The sequence below is a fragment of the Calidris pugnax genome, unplaced genomic scaffold, assembly GCF_001431845.1.
Source record: "Calidris pugnax isolate Ruff unplaced genomic scaffold, ASM143184v1 scaffold196, whole genome shotgun sequence".
Lineage (NCBI taxonomy): Eukaryota > Metazoa > Chordata > Aves > Charadriiformes > Scolopacidae > Calidris > Calidris pugnax.
The window spans coordinates 3,398,898-3,426,827 of record NW_015091042.1 but is presented as its reverse complement, the minus strand read 5'-3'; the positions used below and the strand labels follow the sequence as shown (position 1 = coordinate 3,426,827).

Below are 27,930 nucleotides of genomic sequence, written 5' to 3'. Positions count from 1 at the left end.
TTGACATTGTGCTGTTGTTGGGCTTGAGGGAGGGAGGGGGAAGCTTTTGCTGCGACTATCAGAATTGAACAACTGTATGTGGGTATATTGAGATAATCGTGTAAAAAGAAAACTGGCTGAATGAGTTTCAAAATGTGTTATTTCTTCATTATCTAGCACTTTATAATTAACTGTTCTTTTTTTATTATTTCAGGAAGCTGCCACTTTTGCTAGAGAGCAAGGCTTTGAGGTGAGTTAACCCACAATTGCACACTAAACAGATCCTAAAGGTTTTTTTTCTTGCTGATAATGAAGTTCTTTTGGACAATGATTGATGTGCTATTATACTCTCCAAGCCTCGCAGCGGTTGCCATGGAAACTTGGCAGTCGTCATGGTTTCTTTGTTCTGCCAGCTCAGTGTTATGACGCACTCTGCTAGGTCTGCACCCAACATCGCCTACAGATGTTATTTATTGAATTTTGAAAAGCCTCTTGGGAAGCCGAGAGGTTGGGCACGGTTTCAAGCTGCCTCTGCAGATATGGGACCTGTCAGTTTGTTCAGTTAAAAAGCTACCTCATTAGCTGCATTACACTCCAGAAGGATTCGCTGCTAAAGCAGTGGTGAAGCAAGACTAAATAGTGAAATATAACACCGCTTAAATAACTTAAACCCTGCCATATGCGGATTATCATTATGCAAATGAATTTTAGAAAGGTTGTATATAAAATTGTTAGGTACTGATTAATGTAAACCGTGCTTCTACAAACAGCTTCGTTTAGAAGGGGTAGTGCAGAATTTGTGTTTCAAAACATATTCGAGTTGGTGTTTTCCATCTGTGCTCTAAAAATGTATGATCCTCTACTTTCTTGAAGTAAACACTGTTGATTTTACAGTGATTTTCAGAGCTTTAGATTTCATCTTCTCGAGGTATTTATTTGAATAGTATCTCCCATTGGCTAAATTCAGATAACTTAATCTGGAGAGCTATCAGCTATTGGTCTCTAATGCTGAATTCAAATAGGCAGGTTTTAAATACTATAATTACTGTGACAACGGTTGTGCTAATTTTGCAGATAGTAGGTGATCTTATTGAAATCTAAATTGCAGAACTGAACACACATAAATCCTTTTACATGTTTTTTTTTTTCCCATTGCAATAAGACCCACCTTAATTGATTTGTTTGCAGTGTAAAAGAATAGATAGGAGTTTGACTGCTCTACACCCATTTTGCATAAATAATAGAAGCCGCGCAATTCAAACCGCATCGCTTTAAGAACGTGCTACTTTTGTGTGTGGATGGTTGCATATAGGAAGTGCTGTTGCATGGACTCTTGATCCAAATAAAAAGCCCTTTAGAAGCTCTTCAGTTCTTTACTGTAACCATACCTCAGGCTTTTACTGCAAGAGAGGATTGGTTTACCAGACAGAAGGAATGCTTCAACATTACTTACATTAAAAAAAAAAAAAAAAAAAAAAGAGGGAAAGACTGACAGCTTTTGTTCTACAATTTAGATTTCTTTAGAACCATACACCGGCAGGTACATCAATGCCATCAGTGTTTTAGATATTAAAACTGTGGGCTGTGCCATTTCATTTTATGTTTCCCAAATTCATGTGGCTGCTTTGCAGAAATCAAGACTTTTTATCACTGTCAATTTTCATTTGTATAATCTGTATTGTTAGCATAAAAATACACTTTGAGTTTATTCTATCAAATGAATGAATTTCACAGATGCCTCCAAATATAATATGAAGCATAACAAATTATTGGTACCCTCTGGTAGCTAGACAATAAAAAAGAAAGGAAGTAGTGTATTAAGTCTACCCGTTCTATATTTTTATTGCCCCCTTGAGCTAAAGACTTTGAATGTGCCTGGTTTAAATTCAGTTCTAGTGACAAACTGCTTTTGCTGGTGTCTGCTAACTACCATCGTATTAACCTTTCCATTAGTGCTTGCTTAGAGATTCTAGCACAGTTCCTTCTGAACATCCTAAATCTGCCACATTTGATTACAGCATATCAGTAAAGTGCACAATGATTATGATCTTATCTCTTATTACCCCCTTGCTTGGCAACAACTCACATGTCAAGTATACTGACGGAGATGTGTAAAACTTGATAAGTGTCCACAGTCTTGTTTTCCCATTGTGCTGCAGAGGCAAGAAAAAATATCACACTCCTGAGAAAGTATCTTAGGAAAAACTTAAAGAGCTTCAATGGGCTATTTCGTTAAAAACAAGGAAAAAAAATCCAGCAACTCTCAAAAGCTTGTGGAACTGATTCTGCAATTTATATTGAGAACAGACTGGGGAAACATGGAAAAGTAAAGGACAGGAGTGACCAGAGCAAAAATCAAGAGGATATTTATCATAGAAATTATGAAAAGATTCTGGTAGCTGAATTTGAATTGCAGCCTGGAATTTTATTTTTTAACAAAAATCAGCAGAAATCTTCTAGAAGGAAGAATCAGTTGTGACTAGCTTCTTTTTTTGCTGTTGTTTTTCTTTTATTGTCTCCTTTTCAACCTCCCAGTAATTTCAAAAGTTTATGTGGACTAAACACATCTTTTAAATATTGATCAAGCTAAGTGTATCTGAAACAATTTTTGCAAAAGAGAAGTCCGGTAAAGTCAACTTAAGGAAAAAATACACCTTTTCTGAAGAAACTAAATCTTGCCATAGGCAGGAGAAAACACTTCCATGACACAAACCTGTTTTTTTCTTTTGTAAGAGAAACCACATTCAAAGGAATTTTTATTTTTATGCTTCACCTTACCTAGAGTTAGCTTTCCATTGTGCTTTGCTGAAATCCAAAGTATTTTTGTAAAATCAGTCACGATATTTGAAGACCATTATTTCCTTCATTTTATCTCTTGACCAACACTTACCTGTAATAATCAAAAGCAGAACGTTACTTCTGATGCAGTCTCTTCCCTGTAGTGCATCAGTGTTTTCTTTTTTGTGAGTTTTGTGTTCTATGACATTTTAAAACTATTAAATAAATCTTAAATTCCCTGTCTGTGAAGACAGTACTTCATCCTAATTGCATGTTGCAGTCATTTCAATAATGCATTATAATAGCCACAATTTTTATCCCAGGGAAGCTCCTGGAGTTGGTTCCCCTGGAAGTGATAGAATGGTTGTTGGTATATTTTAACTGGATGTTTGTAATACGTTTCAAATAACAAAATTCACCAGGACAGAGGTTTATGAGACTTTGTTTTTACAAAGTGATATCTTGCTGTTTGTTCTATGTAGGAATTAGGAAAACATCATCCTTCTTTAACATAAAAATTAAGGTTCAATTCTGTCTGTCAACTCAGAAGTAAAATGAAGTGAATGGAGCAGAATGTATTTAAGGGGTTAGTAGTAGCTGCCGTGCAGAATAATTTTTCCTATTGGAGGTAGAGGTCTTCTCCTAAGTCTGTATTGGTTGGGGAACCAAAGTGGAGAGTTTTGGTACCCTGCACCAAATTTCTTCAAGTTGACGAGGTCCACTGCACAGGGCCCACTTACTCGCTGGAATGAATGCCACGTGCAAGGGTTTTCAGGTGCAGCATCAATAGGCAAATCATGCTGTTGTGAGATTTGTATGTCAGCTTTGTTAAATCAGATTGTAGTGTGTAATTGGGTACGTGTGAATATCCTGTGAATTTGGTAGACGTTAGAGAGGCTTTAGGACCACAAACCAGTACAGTCCGACCATCATCCATATCTGTAGATACAGGATGTATGAGAAAGTCTTGATAAGCATGCAAGTGTGAGTCATTGCAAAACAAATATTATTCATTACAGCTATTTGAAAATACTATGTATATTCTGAACAGAAATAGGAGATGACAACATCTCGTGATGTTTGCCTGACAATGAAATGAGGGGCACAGTACCTCTGCAGTCGTTAAGCTGTAAATATTCATATACTATAAAATGTCACACTTGTACCATCAAAATGCAACAAAACGGTCGGGCAGAGATGTACTGTGGAAAAGTTAAAGCCTCCTCAATAGAGCTATATAAGCTCTATTTTATTCTTTTCCTTTGAAGAATTTTAGTATAGAAAGTGATTTGAACTAAAAATGGCCAAGTTAATTTTCATGAAAGATGCTATTCAGTTACATTTGAATTCTGCACAATCAGACACGTCTCCAAACCATCCTGTTTTGAAATGTCAGCTTTTTAAAAAATTGCCACCTTTCCCCTAAATACCTTCCTTCTATTGTTACACGCTTATTATATATTTAATTCTTCCTGAAAACATAGGTGCTTTTTGATTTCTTTCACTATCTACTTTATTTCATCCTTTACCATCATTCTTCACTAATCTTTTTCCTCAGGGTCCTCTTTCCTTCATATAAATTCATCTTTATTCTTCCTTAAAGTGACAAAATCATCTCTTGATCCTGCCATTTTCTCTTGTTATAACTCCTTCATTTTCCTTTTAAAATTTAAAGTGCATGTAAATACGTTACACAAATATCTTCAAGCTCTTTGATTTCTGTGCCTGCTTTGCTTTACTGTAAATGTGCTTAATAAAGTCACAAGTAACCACTTCCTACTTAACAAAAACTAAACACCTCTCCCTGGTTTCCTTTGATCTCCAGGATGCTTTATTGCATTTTCTAGTTCATGGATCTCTTAATTATCAGGGCCTGAAATAGTTCGGAATTCAGGTGAACCTTCAGAAGCCTACACATTACCAAGCTGGAGGGCTGTAATTCTCCATCCATCCCCTGTTCATCAGCTTGTGCCACCAGCTGATACCAGCTATTCACAAGTCTCTTAAAAGACATTTCAAAACAGAAGAACAGCAATTTCAGGTTTTTTTCTCTGGGATCTTTAAGGGTCTCCTCACCTTTCGAGACATTTCAAAACAGAAGAACAGCAATTTCAGTTTTTTTCTCTTTAAGGGTCTCCTCACCTTTTGAGAACTAGGGGTAAGATGACCCCTGTTCATGGTCCTCAGTCCACACAGAGGGGTCCTGTGTTCCTCCTTTTCTTCTCTGGTGGAAAACGTTGCCTTCTAAAAGCTACATTAACAGTCAAAGTAGGAGGAAGGAAGGAATAACATAAATTAGAATATAGTACATGGAAATTAAAAGTATGAGAGAATTTGTAAAAGGGGTAAAGAGACCAATTAGTAAGGGGAATTTATTTTCGCGTTTGGCAAATGTGTGTAAATCAATGGGCTCACTGCCTTCGGAGTTGGAGAAATTAAAGGGAGGCTAAAAGTGTTGCAAAAGAGCTGGGTGATTTTCACGTAAATAGATACTGGTGAATATATAGCCCGGGCACATTCTCTGTCCCTACAAAAGGCAAAATGCTTGAAGATCAACAAGATTATCAAAAATCAGCAAGTAACCAGGACTGAATGGTATGCAGATTATAGGGCTTGGCGTGTTAACTGACCTGCTAATGAAAAATAATCAATCTCTTGTTCAAATTAGCAGCTGCAGTCAAAATGGCACATAGTGTACCTGGGTTTCAAAATAACACTATATGCTGATTTTGAAAGATAAAAATCAGGTTTTTAATAATATAAATTAGTTGTAACAACTCTGGTAAATGACTGGAAACCCCTCTGGACAGCTTTATAAATGAATTATATTCTTTATGTAATTGTGTTAAAAAATGAGTTGGGATTCATAACGAACAGGACACAAAACAATGCAGAACATATTGTTGTGTTTTCATATATTCAACACTGGGCCCTCACCAAATCAGCTGTTTCACTACAGCTGCTTGGAACACAGAGCAAACTGGGATAAAAAGTATGGCATTATGAATAAAGTGGGACATAGTAAGTAGCACAGAGAATAATTACAGTCTTCCTTTTCCTAATGTCAAAAAAATAAAAGAAAAAAAAATATAAATGATGGCAAGAAATAGGTTTACATATACCAAAGTTAATTTGTGGAACTTACTGACTTGAGTTAAATCTGAGAACAAAAGCTTCCCACTCAGCATTATAAAAGGATTTGATGCATATACAAATAACAGGAATACCTATATTTAGATTAGATTGAAAACTAAGTAAATTAGAAATTGAAATCCTTGTGTTTCAGATCATAGGGCACCTATGAGAATGGGAAGTACAATATTCTAATGGCAAGTTGTGCTATTAGAGTTTCTAAATTAAATCAAATTAAACGTTTCTAAGTTGCTGCTGTTGAAGCCATGAGATGGATGAGAGATTTGGTCCAGTGCCCCAGTGTGTCTGTTCCCAGCTGCATGCACTACGGTGTACAGGCAAAGTCCCTTTAAAGCCAAGATCCCTGAAATTTTTGCAGCTTAGTCCTACTTCAGAAAGTCGGGGTGTTCTGTGCCCCACTGGGTACAGCTTTCACCCCGTGCTCTGCCCAAGCATCTCAATTAAGCGGGTGTTCACCTGGGCTCCGAGGTGCTGCGGTGCACACTCAGTTTACTGCCCAGGACCAGTTGCTGAAGGGAAAAAAGTTAGAGAAACTGCATTTCTAATCTTGCTGAAATCAGAGGGATTATAGTGCTATAAAACCTGGCTAAATTGGATGAAAATCAGGCTCAGAGTTTATCCAAAGTATTCTCTTACCAATTTTATTTTTAATTTTATGATAGGTAAGGTTAGAATCCAGTCAGCAGCAAAGAAACCCACTAATTGCTCATTAGGAAATGCTCTGTAATTCCTTTGTTAGCTTTGCAGTTTTGCAGCAATTGGAATAGCTGAACTATCATTATCAAGATTAAAAACAATGGTCTCATAGTACTACATAAACCCTTAGGAGAATGAAATATTCCTCCTTTGAAAATTTTCCTCTGCTGACAATAAAGACTATTTTATACCTAGCCATAAGAAAATAAATCTTTGATCTGCTAATAAAGTTCTAATCTCTCACCGCTCCAGTATGCTGGTAACAAGAATTTTCCTTCTCTCTGTTAATAGACTGAAGACATTAAAGAAATAGCCCGGAAGACACAAGCCCTGCCAAAGGTGAACACTAAAAGGCAACGAATCGTAGTCTTTACCCAAGGGAAAGATGACACTGTAATGGCTACAGGTATATTTTTCAAATCTCCATTGTCTCTCACAGTAAATATTCTGGTTAATCAATTACAAGGCATGGGTTTACAAATTATAACTGTTAAATGTTAGTCGGAGCGTTTGCCTTTTGATGTTAGTCCATGGTTCTCATCTGTTATGCTTTCAGTTGTTTTAAGATTCTGAATTAGAGAAGTTAATATTTCACAGAAATGCCTGAGAATTTAGTTCTGAACATCTTAAGTTCTTTTTTTTTATAACATAGATCTAAAATATTGATCCAGTTGGTTTTACTCAGATTTTTATGACTTGGGATTTTATCTGTGTAGCCATCTTTGCTGCAAACAAGAACACACTATGCCTGCTGAGAACAGCTGTGCAACAGTATAGTAAATTTAAACATTTGTGAAGAGGAGGAAGTGAAATCCAGTACTAAGTGAATTTCCAGGCTTTTTTGCTTTGAGCAGAAAGTCTCACTTTAGCTTTTCTCAGCCGTCTGCTCTCCTATTCTCCAAGGAGTACGTGGGAAAAAGGTGTTCTAGCAGGGATACAAGTAGTTTGTGCTGTCTAAATTGATGATGTACGAGCACAGATTTAAGCATTATAAACATGACTGCCTACCTTTTGACAGTCTCTTTAATTCTGTCCACCTATGCTTCTAGACTAAACAAAGCTATTAAAAACATGTGCTGTGGCAAGCCATTTTAGTCGTTCATTCCTTCACAAGGTAAGTTATTAGTCAGGGCTGAATTCCTCCTTTGGAAGTCAAGTGAAGTTGAGGAAGCTTTGCACCTGAGGGACTGGTGCTTACTCATATGATATTTGCCTCAAAATCAGAATTGGCTTCAGAATGTGGCTGTGGGGCTCGGCACTAAGTAGGTATGTCACTGCTATATAGATCATTCTTAGCAGCAGTTGGAATGATTTCTCCAGTAGTTTGCTTCTTCCCTTATTTTGTTAGCTACAAACTGGTTTACAGGAAATAGAAAGCAGTCATTGAGGGTTGGGTATGTGTGTCTCACTGAATAGTGATGGAAGTGTTGCTTCCAGAAAGTCACTGCGTTACGTGGATGGCCCATATGGAGGCACTCCACTTGAACAGGGTACAGTTGGCTGAAAAATAGCAGTATAAAAATGTTTTTATACATGAGGTAGTAATAACAGTAGTAAACCTAAATCTTATATGTAACCCTCCTGTGCTCTTATTTAATTTTCACTGTGTACTTATTTTATTCTTCAAACTGGAGTTGTTAACAAATCCATTAATCCCTTCTTTGATATTTTTACAACTGGGAGCTTATTTGAGGACTGACACTTGCTAATCTTAGCTGTTTGTTCGCTATGAAATGAACTTAAATTAGAGAATGCACTTTATATGCATGATAAATGCAAGATGGATAGAGAGTGTATGCAATGGTGTCAGCTACAAAAGCAAACATGATAAATGTTAAGGCAGTTTTGAGCCGTGGGATAAGCTATTCAGCGCGCAAGCATAGCTGAATCTCTTTGCTATGTTGTTATTCATGGCAGCCAAATAAATGTCAATAATAAAAGAGAATTAAAGATTTTCATTTCCCAGAGGCAGTCCTCTAATACAGCTTGATCTTTCATTTCATTTGTAATTCGTTCTCATGTCAGGATGCAATCATTCGCCAGGCTCTGTGTGTCATGTTAAGTCATTTAATAATGATTAAGAACATAAAAATGCTTGGCCTGTGGGGCAATTCTCGAAAGAGATACCAATTTGTTATTGTTTTCCCCCTTTTTCCTTCCTTTGGTGTGGATCATCTTTTTCCCACCTCCCCACATTAAAATAATAATGAAAGAAGGAGAACGTGTCCCTTAATTTAGCATGTGATGATGCCACAGAATGACATAGACTACTGCTAATACACTTATTTCAGGACTAATTAGGTCGAGTTGTGCTTTGAAACCTGCAGTGGAAAGTGTAAAAAGTTTCTAAATGATCTTTGGAAGAATTACTGCATTTAGGAGTAGTTACCAGCATAAAAATAATTTCCTTTTTCTAATGCACAGAAGAGGAGTACATCTTCTGAAAAAGCAGGCTGTATGTAGTTGTTTATCCTGCCTTTCTGAGGACACAATAGTGTCTTAAAGAGTTTGTGCCTAGATTAAAATAGTATTTGTAAAGTCAGCGGTGGATTTGGATATGATTGTTGGTACATTCTGCTTTATATTTTATCCAGGTTAATAATAATGACAATGTCAGTAGTGACTCAACCAGAGGGGGTCAGCATCCAGGCAAAGCACTCTACTCTTTCTTCCCTTTCTAATACTGCCTTTAACCATCCTTCACTAGCGGTTTGGGCAGATCACATGTTCCAGTAGTCTTAGTTGGTGTCTGAAAGAGCCCAGGGTGGAGCTGGAGCTTACAGGTGTGAGAGTAAGAGACTCTAAGGTGAATTTGGCCTTTGTGGGGTTTCTACCTTTTGTTCCTCCTCCCCTTCCCCATTTTCCCTCTGGAAAGGTCTCTCTCTCTGGCCGGGACTCTGACCCAGTCTCTCTCTCTTGGACTGAGCTGCGCTCTGTGAAGAGACGGAGCTGGATGGCTCCACTTCTCTCCTTTCACCAGCTTCTTTCCCTTCCCTCTCTTCTTCCCACACATGGCAGGATGAGACGGGCAACACGGAGGCTGTAAGAGCATCCTTAACAGAGAGAGCTCTGTTTCCTCTCTCAAAGCCTCTGCACATTGTCCAGGACATGGGGCCAGGCTGAGAGGAGCTGGGTTACAAGGGGAGGAATAACCTCCTCAGTGAGTTGTGCGTAGGCTTGAGTGGGGGATCAGGTAATGGAAATAATGAGGGGATACACTTCGATACAGCTCTGGCTGGAAAGAAAGGAAATAGGATGGATAAAAGGGGTTGTTGCAGGTTTCCAGCTCATTTGTGAAAGGGCACAGAATTATATGTACTGTACATTATGGATATTAGATGTGGAATTAGCCAGATATAGCTAATGGTTACATGTGGAGAGGACTGTGGCGACACTTGTTGATTCCTGGACGTTCCAGAGAATGGAAGTATCAACAGGTATTTGAGGTAGAGCGTAGAGCAGAAAGGCGCAGTTTGTTACTAAAAGGAAGGAAAGATTAACCAAAAAGTTCTGAGAATATAGCTCTTTAAGACGAGGGAGGGAGCTTAGACTGAGACCATTAAAACATCTACTTCCTCTAAAATTCTGGCCCAGCCGTACTGCAAAGATGGTTAATCAGCTTACGAATTGCTGCAGTTTACACAACATTTTTTTAATGCCCACCAAAACCAGTGGTGGCTCCCCTCAGATGGCCCACGAGCTGTAGGCACTCAGGCACGGGTTGACAAGCCACTTAGAAGTCCCTGTAGCTGGAGAAGATCATGAAAATGGTGAGAAGCAATAACCGCGTCAGCGATCCCAATCTAAGCCTTTCCCATTTGTCAGTCCATTTTCTGTGGGTGAATTATTTGTGTTTTCAGAGGAAAAGATTCTATGCTCTTTATTACGGAGCACATTGGGTCTTTCTACTGTCGGTTCGTATCTCCTCCATCACAGCACTCCAGCCCCAAGGCCCCCTTTCTCTCCCCTTCCTTCCTGTTCTCTGTCAGTAGGAATAATTGCAAGGAAGAGGCAAGCTCAAATGCGAGCTGAGTGTGATCAGTGTGTTTTATAGGGAAGGCAAGGAGTGTTTAGGATTGGCACACAGGAGCTGTGGCAGATGAAATGTTGACTAAATTAACTGTCAGCTTTTAATAAGACTCCACGGAGCACGTGCAAATGATTGTTGTCTGAAGTTTTCCTCTGTGTGTCATAGAATCATGGAATGGTTTGGGTTGAAGGGATATTTAAAGGTCATCTAGTCCAACACCCCTGCAGTGAGCAGGGACATCTTCCACGAAACCAGGTTGCACAAAGCCCCATCCAACCTGACCCTGAATTCTCCAGGGATGAGGCATCTACCACCTCTCTGGGAAACCCAAGGTGTGTTTTTTTATGATGTCAATTTTTATCTATTTACCAAAGAACTCGAAGGCATTGGATCTTCTCAGTGACCCTAAGAATTAGCACTGACAAAAGCCTTGTCATTTTCTCTAGCATCAGTCCCCAACATGACCAAGTTTTGATGAAACTCTCTTGAAAAAATGTAGCCTGTGAGAGACACCTGTGACGAATCCTTTCAGTACAGAGGATTATGGCTTGGGAAGATCTGTGGACTTGCTTCCCAGAAAAGTTTATGTGAGGACCAGTATTGGGTTGATAGCTTGTGTGGATGCTCCTCATCCATTCTGGGAATTACTTGGCTATCAAGACTCCAGTCCCACTACCACAGACTTATTCCATCATATCCCTCTTACCAGGCTGGAGATTCTGGATTTGACTGAGGGTTCTTGAGTTTATGGGATACATTCGTTTCATGTTTCAATACTTTTTTCCATAGCCACAAAAAATACATATGCTGGGAAAAGGAGGAGATTTAATGAACACATGCAATCTCCTGATTTCAGCAGCTGGAGCTTTTAAGAAACGCACCAAAAATCGCAAGCTCTGGCAAGAACCTATATGTCATATCTATATGTGTGCTATAACATTTGTCAGAATCAAATGCTGTGAAAGCTATCCCTTTTACAGAGTTGCTCATAACATTTTTAAACAAATTACTTTTAGTCAGATACATTTTATGACTGGTCTTGGCCCAAAGGGAAATCTTCGGAAAGTCTGAGCAAAATCAGTTCAGCAATGGAAAAACATACTTTTATATTGAAATATTTGCATAATTCAAAAACAGCTGAAGCTACAAACTTTAAACTTGGCTTGTTTTATAGTTTTAATAGAGGAAAGAAAAACAATCCAAATTTAAAGAAAATCACTTCAGCATTTTTCAGGTTATGAATGATGAAATCTGGCATGTTCAGGCGTGAACATAGAATTTTCCATTCTTTTTTCCCCTCAGTGTTTGCAAGACCACCTCTGTTAAGGGCACATTTGTAATAACCTCATTTGTTAGAATATGGTAGTAAAAATGGATTTTTTTTTAAGGATTCAAGCTTTAAAGGCACCTTAGTTAGGCCTTATTAACCACTTACATCTTCTTCAGTTTGTGGGGTATGTTACTTGAGAACATTTCAGGAAAGGCATTAGCCGTGCTGGCAAATGTGGTAAAATGAGAAACATTCCCCTTTAAAGTCTCGTAGCACACCTACCACATAGTACATACTGAAATAGTTTTGTGAATTTCTACTTGTTATTATTACTTGTTATCTATTCCATAAATTAAGCGGCATGTGTAATACAGCCAAACTGATATGTCACAATGAAACTTGCAATATTCCCAAATTTTAAAGCCTGCCTACCAAGCTTGGGATGTTGGAATTACACCAGGCGTTGCCTCTACCTGTTATCTGAAACAGGATGCTGAGCCAAAGGGGTGTTGGTGTCACCCAGTGCAACCATTCTTAAAGTAATATATGCAGACATGTTCCTAAGTTAAAAGTTTGGATAGAACCAAAACCTGATCTAAATGAAAATAACAACAAGGGTATGGATAGTATGGTGTTACGAGTGATGCGGCTTCATTTACTTTGTAAGGATTTGTTAGATCTTAAATATTTTGGGAGGAGAGTTTTTAAACTGTGTTGTTTTAGAAGGGTTGACAAAATTGTGGAAACTAGAGAGGTTTTAAGAGCCGTTCTTGAATCATAATGGTGTGATGACTTGTGCTTTTGGGGGGAAGCAAAAGGACTGGTGGTCGAGCATACAAGTGACTCGAAGCAGAGGTCAGGGGGTTTTCTTTGCCAGGTTGTGCTGCAATCACGGACCAGCACGTTACCTTGTCAGCCTATCTATAAAACATACAAGTATTTATTACTGCTGCCACTGCTGACACTTTATGGTGGGCCTGTTTGCAGCTCCTCTTTCTGTAAGATACTGAGCATTGTGTGTTCTCTAAGTGGCAAGAAAAAGTGTTATTTTTTTCTTTACTTCTTGCAGCTTTCGTGCATAGTCATCCGGACAGGAAAGCCTTGACAAGCTCTTTTTATCAGCCAGCCTTCCCGTGTGTTTACACAAATAAAAGTAGTGTCTTGGGCCTAGGGAAAGAGTAGTTGAGTTATATTACAATATGTACTCTTTTTCATGGAATTACACACTTTCACTCTTCTTTATCTATTTATATTCACAAATGGAAAGAAAAGTTTAAAAACCAAAAGTGGATTTAGGAAAAAAGGAAATTTTAAGTCGTTAATGGCATAAGAAATGAGCTAGAAAGTCCAAGAGAATGAATTTTAGTTTAGTTGTGACTTAGGAAACCACAAAACCTAAATTAATAATGAAGATTTGTTGATAGAGGTTAATGAATAGCAAAGCTGGTAATACCTTTTTGTAACTGAGACCATTCATGATTTCATGCTGTGTGGGAGAGGAGGTCTGAGCATTTTATTAGACAGCTGAAACACATTATTAAAACCTAAGTTCCTGGTTACTAGTATCTTAACTGGACTTAAAATTGTATCAACTATTGCATCTCAAAGAATGCATATATATATATATATATGTAAAAATATATATGTATATATGCCATCCGTGTGGGCTTCAGCAATTTCATATTGATTTTTAAAAAGGTTATTGTTTCTAGTCTAGTATGTTAAAGCACCAGTTTAGCATTTTTGTGTATAATCAGTATTAATAAGGAATTTTCAAGGCCAAACCGTGCTTCTTATTAAGCCTGGAGATGGTACCCATAACAGATAGGCACAGTTAGCATCAAGATTGGACTTAAGCAGGGGGATTTCCGTAAGACCATCTCTTAAACCACTTGAGGCCTCTTTTGGTTGACTCAGGAGAGCAAAGCTGAATGAATTTGTATTCTGTGTGGCTGCAATAATCAGTATTGGACGCTACCCATTTCTTCTTAAAAGCATATGGTTTAATGACTTGAAATCTGAAACCCAGGCTTTAAAGGTTTACGGTGCATAGACTTCTCCCCTCCCATCACTTAGTTGCAAATCACACTAATGCGGTGGCTATTTTATGAAATTATTCAGATAGTATTTTTTTAACCAATAATTTTTAAGAAATACATTTTCTCTTTACCCTAATTTGATATGATTATTTTTTTCATTGTAAGGAATTAAGTGTATGGCTTGTTCAGCAGGTTTCATAATAGATCAATAATTTGTTGGCTTAACTTTTTTTTTCCTGTGGAGATGTGGGAAGATCAATGTCTGTAGTGCCCTAGGTCATGATCAATACTTCTAATAAAACTTCCTTTTTTTTTCCTTTTTTCTTTACCTTTGTACCTTTATATGGTTTTGCTTTTATTAATGAGCTTTTCCTTTAGTTTCAGACCATTAATGGTTTTCAGATAATGTCATACTGCCCAAGGTCAAGGCCAGTTTGAACTTCTAACTCTGCTTATCAGTGATTAAATCTATTGGATGGGCTTAGATGTGTTAGAAGACATAAAAGTTTGAAGCACTGTTTCCAGAGGCTCAAAGTTAAAACAAAACAAAATCTCAACCTTTTGGGAGGATAACACATTAAGGCTTTTTTTTTCTACATTTGCTTCTTAAACAAATAATGTGGATCTCATGTTGGCATTAACATCGCAAGTAACTACTGTGACATTGATTGCTCTTCACTTAAAGATACTATATGTTCCATATTGAGTTTTATAATGGTATATTGCTCATTTTGCAAAACCAGATTGAAATAAGATAATGTCTCTTTTGTTCGCTGCTGAAATTCTGGATGGGAGGGTAGCACCTTCTCAAAGTACGTGTTACCAGCTGGAGTGCTTGCAGAGAATGTGGTGTTATTGTCTCTGGGGCTCAACCCAGTGTCTTTTGAAATCAATGGAAAGATCTCATTAACTTCATTGGATATCGATTATGGCCATGGAGAATTTAAAACATACATGAATATTAATGGTTTATACTGATCCATGTGTCTTTTTGTGTGTTGTACCTTGGCTGCAATCTCCGATTCCATTTTTGTGATCTACCCAGAGGTTATTCAAAAAGTGAACTTTATGTACGCTGGACGATTGGAGAACACATCTTACCTGAAGGTATCTTCTTTGTTGTCTGTTACAAATGAGGCACATAAAGAACTGCACCCTCTGACCACTGACACCTCAGCACAATATCTTCTGTAGGTCTTTTTTTTTCCTACCTGAAGGTATCTTCTTTGTTGTCTGTTACAAATGAGGCACATAAAGAACTGCACCCTCTGACCACTGACACCTCAGCACAATATCTTCTGTATGTCTTTTTTTTCCCATCATTTTGGCAGCTTTAGCCTTTTTTTTATTAGGCAGTGGTTCACTTCATAACAAATCATCACAGAGGAGTCTGAACAGTGGAATCTCTACTCAGAAGGTGCCCTACAGACTCTGATAGCCTATCATCTTTAATTTAGAGATTGTATTTCCCATCTTGTGATTACAGTCGAATGAACATTGTAGAAAAGTTTAAATTGTAGCTATCCGTGTCATGCTTTTGCCATAAATGATGGAACTTACGTTTTCAAGCCTCTAATCTTCACCAGCTCAAATAGTGACTATAGAATAATTGCACGGAATGGAAAGAGAGTAAAATGTGGGTATGTATGGTGACCCTGCACGAAAATTAACTGCAGGAACTCACCCTCTGATTAGAAGTTTCTCTGCTGTAGCATCCAGTTGCAGGCAATAGAAGTTGTGGGAAATGGGTGGCTGAATGGAAGACAAATCTTTAGCTGGAGGAGGGACAGAGCAGAGATCCTGGCTCCTGGAAAAAGTGGACAAAGGGGAGGGTTGAATGGGTCCTGCTTCGCCTGACTTCGGGGGTTTAGGATTCATTTGTGTGAGACAAGATCTAGAGTTAACACTGGGGAATGGGGGAGAGGGAGGTTAATTTGAGTTCTCAAGAATAGTTAATTTGGAGTTGTGAGATTTTGTGATCGGTTTGGCTCAGTGATTTCCGCAGTAGATTGTACAGATAAAGGAAAGTGGAAGTGGGTTAAATGCTGTCTGTGAAAAGTGGGCTCTGCACGTTACTCGTGCACCAGTGACCTGGCTGTGACACACCTGAGCATGATATAGAATATGAAGTGGCAGTTTAGATATAAACCTCTGGGTACCACAAAAATAACATTTATGTAGTTCATCCCCTTTGAATGAAAGTGGGCTCTGGCTTCCTTTCGCCATAGCTGTTCTCTTTGTTATGAATAATAAAGTCATTAAAGTAAGCAGACCTGACTTAAAGTATATACAGACAGCATATTTAGTGTATACAGTAAACATGAAATATTTTTACGTTGTTAGGTTTTGGCTATACCCACCCAATGATATAATCCTAATGTTTCTTTAAAAAGGATACATAGAGTCGTCCGAAAGCAGAGTGAAAGTTTGGAAGGCTGCTTGGGTTTGATTTTGTTTGCTGTAGTCTGCTACCCTGTGCCCCCCACCGCCCTCCTAATCCCTCCCAATTCCTCTGCCTGCCCCGGTGATTAGCAGTCAAAACTTCATCAGAGAGGAGTCTGTGGAACCAAATATTTATGTCCCTTGTAATCCCACACTGGGAGATTGTACTGTGAACCTGAAAAGATGCCAGGCCGTGCATTGTGGCTAATAGCAATTGATCACGAGTGAAACTGCAGAACCCTACTCCAAATTGGTGGCTTTATAAATTTGATAATAAGTACATTTCCTGACAGAATGTAAAAGTGCAATAAACTATGCGTGCCCTCTCCTTCCTCCCCACCTGTCCAATTGCAGAACGCTGTTTGTACAGTATATTGTTGTTGCTGACAACTGAATAAGAATTTTTAGGAGCAGTTGGCTATCAAATGATGGCAAATTTAAAGGTTATGCAAATTGTGCCAGTACAGCCCAGCTTGTTTCAGACCTCTTTTCTCTATTATCATATCAATTGAGTCAGCTCATAGTAGACAAAGCAAGGTTATGGGAACCACCTAGAGCATCATGCACCATTAAACATCAATGCAGCATACATGAACATCTGCAACAACGATCTTATTAACAGAGGGTATAACGGAAGGCAATAAACAGCTTTCTTAGCCACTTAATTGTAAAAAATTTAATAACCTAATACTTGCATTATTTATCAACAGCAAGTTGGTAAAAAATTGTGCAATTGTGGTGGATTACATTACAATTCCTATTGCACAGTGTAAATTACTACAAAAATATGAGAATCCATTTGTGAGCAGTTAAACACTATAGTTAGTAGAGTTCTAAAAATGCAATTTTCTTTTAATTTCTGGTGCATCATGGAATATAAATATCTGCTTTTTGCACTGACATTTGCACTGACGTATGTTTGGCTAAAACCAAATATAAAAAACCTAAATATTGTTTTTGGATTTCCTGCGTAACTAGACATCTTAAATGTTTCAAAAATCAAGGGATGGTTGTTGTGAAAGGTAGAATACAGAAACCATCAAGTTGTCTTTGTGTGTGCAACCAAAACAGATGTTTGGAGAAACAAAGCAAAGCATGTTACATGTTCATACTGAATTTGTGTTGTGTGTTGGCTTCTGGGGCAATCACTAGAAGGTGAGACCATGTGAAGCTGTGATCTCAATGGGCTTAGGGACATGAATACAGAAATTTAAATATGTTAGAAAATGATGTTAGAGAGAAACGAGGTTTAGTTCTTCAAGGCCAAGCCAAACTGCTAGGGATAGGCTGGGGTTGGAGCACACCCTTTGCTGGAATCGGGTAAATTGGTGAGGAGTGACAGCACTTCTCTCCTTGGAAACTGGGGGCACCGGTGGATTCCCTGGTTTGATTAACCCTCCTCATAAAAGGTTAGAGCTACAGGAGGAAAGCACCACTCTTCCAATTTCAACCTGAAGGTGCAAAATGTACAGGCATTTAAGAATAAAATCAGAAAAAGGAAATAAGAGAGTGGATGAGTAAAACAATACAGGCTCCCAGGTTGAACTTGACAAGCACATTCAGCAGAAAGACCTGCTCCCAACGTTCCTCTGCTCCCGAGCAGATTTGTTCCTTCCTGGTGCCCTCTGCTCCTGCCTCTGCTGCCGCCCAGTAGCAGCTCTCAGCTCAGATGTGTATTTATATGGAAAAAGAATGAAGCCTCCTAAGTTGTTGTTGGCATAAAAATCCAGATTGAGCGAGGATCAGCCTCCAGGTCACCAGCAGGTCCCTTCACTCGTGTCTGGCCTTTCCTCATAACTTTTCATAACTTAAATTATCAGCAGTGTCCACAATTTATTTTTCCGTATCTATTTGCTTGCTTACCAACCTAGTTTTTCAGATTGGAAACTCTTTAAAGCAGGAACTTCTAGGTTTTTTCTCCTTCTAATACATACCTTGTTGTTCACCTTGACAATAACACGAGTACAAATTAGGTTTAAGAGATCACAAGTTGAACTTGGATATATGTGTCAAAGTTGGATGATTTTTAATATGTTTTATTGCTTCTGAAATGAAGATCAATGCATTGTTTTGAGTTTTAGGTTGAAATAGCTTAAAACTGAATGAATCAGCAACTTAATACTACAGAAATGTAACTTTAAAGAAAAGTCCGTGAGTGACAGGTGATGGCAGGAGTTTGACAAGGTTCCGCAGAGACAGAGGTTGGAGATTTTTAATTTGTCTGCTAGGTTAGTTATTTTGGTTTTGTCAAGCAGCCTGTTTTTATATCGTTGGGGTTTACTTTAAATGACAGTAATGCACACATTGTGAAAGCTGTTGTATTACCTTTATGGGTGCCTATATCCTACTGCCGTGCTTAAAAAGGCTCTTACACAAACATATGATTCAAGAGCCTTTGCCGGAAACTGTGTTGTCAAAACTGCTATTATAGTAACTGTATCCAAATGAATTTAGTTCACCATGTAGTCAATATTGTATAAATGCAGGGTTGCATAATTTACATTAAAATGTATGTGAAATTATTTTAAAAGGTGGTAGATTAAGTATCCAGCTTAAAGCAGTGGTTAGGTAATACTTTTAAACTGATTAAGTGATACCATGGAGATCATAGCTTGGGATATTTAGTTATCTAAGAAATAATCTGCAACTAATTTAGGGGAAAAATAAACTTCATTTTTTGGCCAAATTCTCTTTCTAGAAAGACTGGCATAATGCTTAAAGAATTCTATTAAAAACAGTGGAGTTGCTCTGTTTTTAACTGGCGTTTTAAGAGCAGAATATTTTTCCATTGAGATTAGAACAACTTTCAGCCTCCACTGCAGTGACATCTTCTAATAGCTCTAAAACCTGCAAACGCTGAGAAAATTCATTTAGCAAGCATGTTTTGTTCTGCAAAAATAAGTAAGTAGTCTAGGGAGATCATAATTAAAGGCAAGACAGAATTTGCAAATATAGCTTGAGAAGAAAACAATAATTGTAAAATTGTAATTTTTTTAAGGAGAATATATAAGCGTGTATATATATACGCATTAACTTATTTTTGGTAATGTTTCTAGGGAAGGCTGTCTCCTTCATTCTGATGGACTGATTGTATTTATGGAACTAAATATAAATTCTCCCAGAAGAAAAAGCTCCTTCAGAACTGCTCTGTAGTGACCTAATGCTCACTCCTTCTCTTTTCAGTCTTACTGATGCTCAAGTAAAATAGAAGTGCCTTGGGCCCGTTTCTGCCTCCACTGACGACCCATGCTTCTCAGATTATCATGTAGCATAAACAAAGCTGTCATGTAACATGGCATTTATTTCAATGATGTGATTTCTGTGTTCACCACTCTGAAACCAAGGTATAGCTAAGAAAGCTTGCAAGTTTTGACAGGTGTGTTTGCCCCACTAGGGCAATATGCTTAATGTATAAAAAATGTGAGGCATAATACGGGTTTTTTTCCTGCTCAAAATCAAATTATAATGTGTTTTTCTCCTTTTTTTCCTTTCTTTTTCACCCAGTCCCCGATCAGCTTTTGGGTAGGAATTGCTCTGATGTTATTATAGGTTGATATTTGCCAGAATCTTCTCCCATAGGAGTGTTTTGATGGTCCAACTAGGCAGGGGATTAGAATATGTCTGGAGAATACCATGAAATGGAGTACAGACATACCTGCAGCCCTGCTAGTGTGGGGGTCAGTGCAAACAGCAGGTGAAGTGCACAGGCTGCTTTCTGAGCTGAGAGATGCTTCATTTTTTGCACAGTCCCCATAGCCAAATTTCAGAAGGTTGAAGAGCATGTGTGAGCTAGGACCTATCTGTCAGTGTAATTGGACATACGTATGTGATAGATTCTTTACATGAGACATTGAAATTCTGACTGTGATCATGTGCGTTTGTTTTCAATTCTTGAGCTACCTATTTATGGACAGAAATTGATTTGTCTCTATTTCCCGTTCCCATATACAGCTTAAAAATTAATAAGGTGGTGGGAGTGTTGGTTTAATTTTTTACATGTGAGGGTCAAATATGATGTACAGTGGCCAAACCAAATCATGTAGGATTTACAGTACAGGGATAGGGTTCTATTTTGGTTAATATCCAGGGCCGGATCTGGTTCTGTTTGGCTGTTGTGGCTGTACTGGTGTCAGTCTGGCGTTATGCAACGGGGATCAATTCCCTGTGTTCTCCATAAAGACCAGGACCATGCAATTCATGGGTGTTGTTTATTGTTACCCACCTCTTCCATCTTCAGGGGCTGATTTTGATCTGAGCTTTTCTGGGACATTGTGTTGAATTGGTGAAACATCTGCAAAAGTTTTGAGCTTTTCTTAATTTTGGTGCCTCTGGCTTCACACCCTTTGCCTTTCCCGAGTCCTCAACCCCTTTCCTGGTAGGGAGAGGGATCACAGGAGGAGGATTTAGCTCTGAACACTACCTTATGTCTCCAGCACCGCGCCGAGCTCCAGGAGTGCATTTTCTGGCAGTTGAGTGGGCGCAGTTTCAGCTCCCTCTGAAATCAGTGCCCAGCGGGCAAATGGCAATGCTCTCGTGTCCTCCGAAAGGCTTTTCCAACAGAGTTCATTGCCATTCTAAACCTTAAACATTGTGACACATGCCAGAAAAATTCAGAGGCTTGCTCTTTAGGGCAGTTTTTTCATATATGTATGCATATATTATTTAGAAAAAAAAAAAAGTTATATTAGCACCAAACTGAAGCAAAACTAGTATTTTCTGTTGACCTCTTGCTTCCCCATCTTTTGCACACAGTCAGAGTGGTTTGGTTACTTGTGCAAACAAGAATTATTTAATGTGAGAAATAAAGTAGAGCTTCAACTCATGGTACTGGCAGTGATGGTACAGAAAATACTGACGTTAAAGTGGCTCCCACACCTTCTGTAAAGTAAACAAAATAAATTTGGGCCTATAGAAGCTATTAATGAATCATTAGTTGATGCTGCCACATTTTTTCCAACTGTTTTAACTAGATACAGAGTTCTCAGTCTGATCTTACGCTGGTATAAATCAAGAGTTATTTCGAAGGAGTGATGTTGAATTATCAGGAGAACAGCCAGAATCAGATATAGGTTCAGAGGACGTACGCTGGGTGCAAAAATAGTGTTTAATTTTACATCATTGCTAATAGCTGATGTGTATGAGTGTACAAGCTCCTTTGGAAGAACCTTCTTTCCCCTATTAACTCTAACGCCATGAATCACACTGTAGTTAGATGCTATGAATATGACTTCTGAAAAAAAATACTCTTGACTAGATAATGGGACAGTGTGTGTGTCTGGGGAGAGCTATAAAGGGAAGGCAAGTCTCACTGAACATCTTTGGATTAACTTTACCTCCTAGGAGAGAGGGAAAACGGGGTCTGCACACTCTCATTTCCCCTACAGAAATCTGTAGGACCCTGAGTAGAGCCACAGAAGATTCAAAGTCTTTGGCATCATATTCTTTCTCTTTTTCTACTGAAAATTAACTAGCTGCCTCTGAGGGACAGTTCTTTGCATCCTGGCCAACGCAGCTATAAGGACTTAGTTTTGCTTAGCAAGCTGCGAGGAGAATTTTAGCCTAATTGCACTATTTGGGTCTTTTATTATGGAAATAAATTAGTATTTGAATTAATTAATTATATCATAGCAAAGATGTAATTTATTATAAATGACAACTACTCCACAACTTGTTTGGAGTAGCATTGTTTGTTACAGCAATAAAGGCTTAACCTCTTCTTCATTATTAGTTATGAAGTTTTCTTGGTTACATATTTAATTCATTAGTATACAGCATCGTTTGTTGTGTACTATTAAAATATTTGATTAGAAAGATCCCAAAGCACGTGGCTGACATGCATCTTGTTTGTTACACTATTTAACTTCATTGGCTGGCACGAATAAATTCCCTGTTTTTCTGCCGAGCCCTGGGTGGCTGCAGAACTAGATGGAGGAGAAGAGGAGATGTTGGCATGCGAAACAAGGCACACTCAACACGCAGGCAGAAAGTGCCGGGGGCCTGGGGTGCTCATTGGTACAGCTATCTGAAAGTCCCAGCCTGAAAATGCAGGATCTCCTTCTGTTTGCTTTGAAATGACAGGTCGAATCAGCGCTGCCAGGTTTGAGATCCATCATTGCTGGAAGTCTCAGGGGTTTCTCGCCCTGCCCCGCATTGCCCTCTGCCTTGGGACAGTGCTGGCCCCGCACGGCCAGAGAGCTGGGGCACCTCTTTGATTGAACGGTGCTGATGGTTCTTTGTGTGAAGTACAGCAGCAACAGCATTTTTTACTGCAGACAAATTAGGAGAAAGTGTAGTTACACTAATAATTTTTAAAGATGTATTAATGTGCTGGAAAAGATGCGGAGTCTTGGAGCCTGTAGGTTTCTGGGTTCTACCTTCTGGAGAGAGGTGAGAGCTCAGAGTCACCCTGACTGACATGGGCTGGTTCCAAATACTTTTCTCATTACCTCTTACCTTATAGCTGCCCAGAGACGTTTATAGGTTTTGAGTTCAGGTTTCTATGTCCTGTTAACTTCTTCCTGTCTCTTTTTTTTTTTTTTTTCCTCCTTTCTTTTTATCTGTTTTTGGCCCCCGATCTGAAGAAAATTAGAGAGGATGGAGGTGGGGAGGAGATGGGACAGAATTCTGTTTCACAGTTGTTCCTTTTTTTACAAGTTAAAGCTCACGAAAGAAACATGAATGTGTCTCCATCTTGTAAGCATCTGTACTACCACTACCAGCCCACGGATCAAAAGCTTATTTGAGGAAATAGCTAGACTTTTTTTGTATATATTTTAGGGCTCCCTTCTTCCTTTTATTTTATTTTAATACAAAATTAAGGACACTCCAACATGTTGCCCATAAGAGTTCTGTTACAGGTAATTAAATGTAAGTTTACACATTTAATCTACTTTTAAGAGCAAGAGAGACTGGTAAATGACCCAGTTAAGGAAAGTACTCAGCCTAATTGGATGTAATGATTGCTTGCTGGTGTTTATTACTGTACTAAGAGTAGACGTGTAGTCTGTGATTCTAATTTGGTTTAAAGACAGACCTGTAGTATTTGCAGCTACCATCAGAGTTCGATTGTTTCAGTTAACATCACGAAATAGGCTTGTGTTCATTTGGGAGCTTAAATGTATTAGAATGGAAGGAGCACTGTTTTTTCAATTAATATTGCTTTCCCATTATCATCTCTCCAGACTGTTTTATCTACAAAAATATCTTAAGCTAGATATGCTAGTGCATATTTTTGCCTGTGGAAAATAAAGATAGATTTCACATCTTTATGTACATAATGCGACAAATTAACAATAACTAAATTTACCAGTGAGCTGATTCGTTCTGATTTATCTGTGAGTATTGGCTTCAGCCTATGAAATCACCACGTTAATGTTTGATTTTTATTATTTCTGTATCATTCTAAAACAGTTGAGTTCCTCACTAATGAGAGAGCCGAATCCTCAAATTTTACATTTCAGTAATGCTTTTTACTAAAACTTCCCTAATTATAGACACTTTGTTGCAATTTGCACTCACAATTCTGGGCTTCTAGGAAATAATATCCAAGTGGAATGTGTTGTATTCCAGGGTTTTTACCATAGAAGATATTTGTTGCTTAAAAATAGAACACTGGATTTTATGCCCAGAGGAGCCAGCGCTTGGACTTTAAAACACTTACGTAATTATTCTTTATTTCATAAGCTCTCAGAATGATAAATGAAATCAGAACTGACTTTGAAAAGCAAGGCCACCGATGACCAGTGCACTTAGCCAAGGTGTCTCTGTGTTTGCTATGATGGATTTGGGAGTTTTATAACATAATAGATCACACACCAAAATGAAGTTAAAGCAACATTAAAGTCACAAAAGCAAGGATATCCAGAATGGAGACTTCTGCTTCATCTTAATTCACCCTGTTGTGCCTGGCTGTTACAAAACACAGATCAGTGAGAGATGTTAGCTGGCTTTATGCTGTTGCACAGACATAGCAAGGGAAATTAATGGCAGCTTTAATTCTAACCGATTTCATTTCTTATGAAGGAAAAAAACAACAAACAAGCCTCAGTATTATTTTGTTGTACCTTTCAATGTATGTTATTGTTAACTATAGTTTAGCAGACTATTATGCTAGTAGAAGTTCTCCTAAGGTTAAAAAAAGATAATTTGCCTATTGGGTTTGTGCAGATGGTAATATCTTTATAATGTAGTATGTGCTGCAAAGCTGTGCTAGCTGCTTCTGAAACTTCAGTACTTCAAAATATGAAATTATTGCTCCTCTTGAAAATACATAAAGTTATAGAGACAGAATGTATGACCCACGTAGGGATGGAAAACTGTGATCAGAACAAAAAAAAAGAGTGTTCTTGTACCAGCTGAATTCCTTGATGTGTTCGGAGTTTTAGACTATTCCAGTTACTTACATCTACTGCAGAAAGACTGGAATAAGAGCTCCTAGTGCAATACTTCCCTGCAAGTACTAGAGGGAGCCGAGGGAAGGAATCAGGACACGGGAGGAAAAGAAAGGAGAAGGATGATGGTGAGAACTTTCATTGGTGTTAGTTTGCTTGAACGGAGTCTTGTTTGATGCCAAGCCCCATTTACAGCATTCGAAATACAATGTCTGTGCCCAAACGCACACATGTGTGTGCACGTGCCAGTGCCTGCTGTGTCTGTAACGTAGAACATCTGTGTGTGCCCGTGCACACTTGGGAAGGGAGAGGGTTAGTTTATTACAATGTGTCTTCAACAGAGCTGTCTCTTTGATCATTGTTTTAGTATTACCTAGAGCAAATCATATATGCCGCCTTATGAAATGGATGAATACACTCTGCTCGTCTGGCAGAGCTTAATCTACGACCTCTCTTTCTTGATTTCAAATGAATCCTGTTAAAATTACTGAAAAACATTGCTCTTGAAGGCTATCTTAAGAGCACAACACGGCATTGAAGCACTTTCCTAAATAGCTTTCCTAACAGGACAGAGCGCCGAATGCACTGACAACTGACTGAAACCTGTTCTTTAATTGGAATATTCATCTTATGTTTTTCATTACCCTTTTTCCTGTGCCTCTCATGGCTGGTTGTTGCTAATGCTCCCCTCCCCTCCTGGTGGGCCAGCCAACAGTTCCCTCTGGAGGCAGCATCATTATATCTGCCTGGTTCACTTAGTAGCAGATGGTGAAGAGCAGTAGAGCTGATACACTGCATTTCACAGAAACCAGGATCCTTCTGGTACCTCTGCAGCACACACAGACTTGCCTGATTTGAGGCTGTGAATTCTTTATCTGCCTCCCAAACTGGGTTTCCTTGTTTGCCACTGTCTACGTCAGTGGAAGAATAATTTTTATGATCTGCTCTGTCGCTGGACAGTGAAGAAACTACTCATCTCCAGCTTTCAGCTACTGGAAGATCTATTCCCCTTTTTATTTCTATTTTTACCAAAAATTAAAGGAAAACAGCTCTGATGATTTTCATTTTCAGTGGTTGACAGGCTTTTCTTCCCCCTCCCCTTTTTTTAATTCCTGCTGTCTGCCAAAGGACAATCTGTTTGCTCTGAGACAGTTTAATGCATACTGACTACCAGAGGCAGAACTTCCATTGGCTCTGTTACAGGGGTAATTTACACTTTAACAAGGTATTGTGACAAGGTGGTAATTATATTTTTATCACGTCATTATGACATTACCACCTGGAAAGCCATAGCTGATTAATTAGTGGCATATATTAAATTTATAACCCTAGAACTCTAAAGTTATCATACCTAAGTGGTGTAATTATGTTGAACTGTGGTGTGGCAGCGAGTTGGAGGTGAAGATGCTGAGTATCCACCTATTGCAATAGGTTTAACGGGTGCCAGTAGAGGGCAGGGAGCTGCAGAGAAGGAAATGTGGTTTTTTTAAAAAAGAAATACTAAGGAAGAGGGTGAAGTCATTGAAATCTTGAAAGCAAATCTTGTCAGATGGCAAGTTGCAAGGCTTCTTACATATGTGTGTTTTTTAAAAAGATGTAATTTGAGAGCACTTTGATTTACACTAGTTCCTGCTTTTTATTTCACAGCTTTATTTTAGTTAGTTCATGTGCATTTGGGTTTTTACAGTGCAGCAATTGCTGTTCAACTTTTGGAAGCTTGGACTGGCCATTCTGGAGCCTACATCACCTCTCTGCAACTAATAGGAAGCACTGGTTTTGCAGGATGGATTTTTCTTAGTCTTGTCCATATGCCCAGGTGTTTTATATTGTTCCTCCTGATTAACTGATTAACTGATTCTTTTTTTTTTCTCTTGCCCTTAGTATTAGGAGGTAAAGAAAAGAAATTAAGCTGGAAGCAATTAATGAAAATGTCCACAACAAATAGCTTGATCAAATGTGTTCCTCTATCCCTATGCAGCAAATACAGATAGAATTATAAGCCAAATCTATTTTTATGCAAATAATTGTGCTAAAGGTCAGAGCTCCAGTTTTGAATTGTTTTGATTTTCATTGGTTTTTGTGCTTTTCAAAGTCATATTTGCAAGTGACTCACGTTTTATTCTCCCTTTCCACTATAGAAAATGAAGTGACTACTTTCCCGGTGTTGGTGAGTGATCAGAGTGAAATTGTGGATACCAATGGAGCTGGAGATGCATTTGTTGGAGGTATTTCTTACTTCTTTCTCTTGTTTAGAGATTATCCTATTATTCTCCCTGTATAAAATATACTTTTTTTTTCATGGAACTGTCCTTCAGAATGAGCTCATTCTTTTAGAGCTTTTCTCTGCATCCGGAAGTTGCATGATTTAATTAAGTTCTGATTTTCAAAGGGAAAGTGTGTTCTATTACTTTAAAAATGATATGCTATTATGCTGTACTCTGGTCTTTTTCATGAGATTAATTGTATCTGTCAGACTGTTGCATAAACAAGCTGCATCAAGTACTATATAGTGTACAGAAATCCCTCCTGGCTTAAATGTTAACACATTGTTGTTCTTTAAAACAGGTTGTAGTGAATATTAAACAGTATGTTAATAAGTGAGCATAATGTCTTCTGATCATGTCAATTTTGGTAGAACATCTGCTTCCAATACAATTATTTGGACATCAGAAAAGAACACAAAGGGTTAATTTGTTAAAACAAACCCAGAAAATATCTGGCATTGCTTAATATCCATTTGCAAACTTACTATTTTTTTTGGCGCAAGCTCTAAGGAAAAAAGAGGATGTTTTGTCTATGCCGGTTTTAAAAAATGATTCAATATAAGCCAAAACCCAATCTAATCCAAAAGTTCTGTCACTCGTTGTAACCTTCATACGTGTAGTTCTGTGATGCGCTATTGCATCCTGAAGGCTCCAATATCCAGTGTGTGGTGGCTGTAAGGAGCTCCATTAGTCACTAATTTACTAGAAACATTACCAAAGAGACTTTATAAATAGAATTGCAGGGCTCAGTCTTGTAGCTGTGAAGGGGATAACAAGCAGCTTTGTTACCAAATTAAAGCTACAGAATTGTGTCCTGCTTCAAGAAAGAGAAAATATTCAACATAAGCTTAATCTTAAGCACGTGAGTAATTCCGTCCTTACTCAATGC

General features: G+C 38.3%; 1 protein-coding gene across 1 annotated transcript in view; it reads left to right on the top strand.

The window, feature by feature from the left end:
• ADK (adenosine kinase) overlaps positions 1-27,930 on the top strand; it is a 296,855-nt gene that overhangs the window by 251,197 nt on the left and 17,728 nt on the right. Inside the window, exons 8-10 of the mRNA XM_014956157.1 lie at positions 194-229; positions 6,898-7,012; positions 26,916-27,002. Coding sequence (XP_014811643.1) covers positions 194-229; positions 6,898-7,012; positions 26,916-27,002 — 238 coding nt within the window. The remainder of the gene's footprint in view (positions 1-193; positions 230-6,897; positions 7,013-26,915; positions 27,003-27,930) is intronic.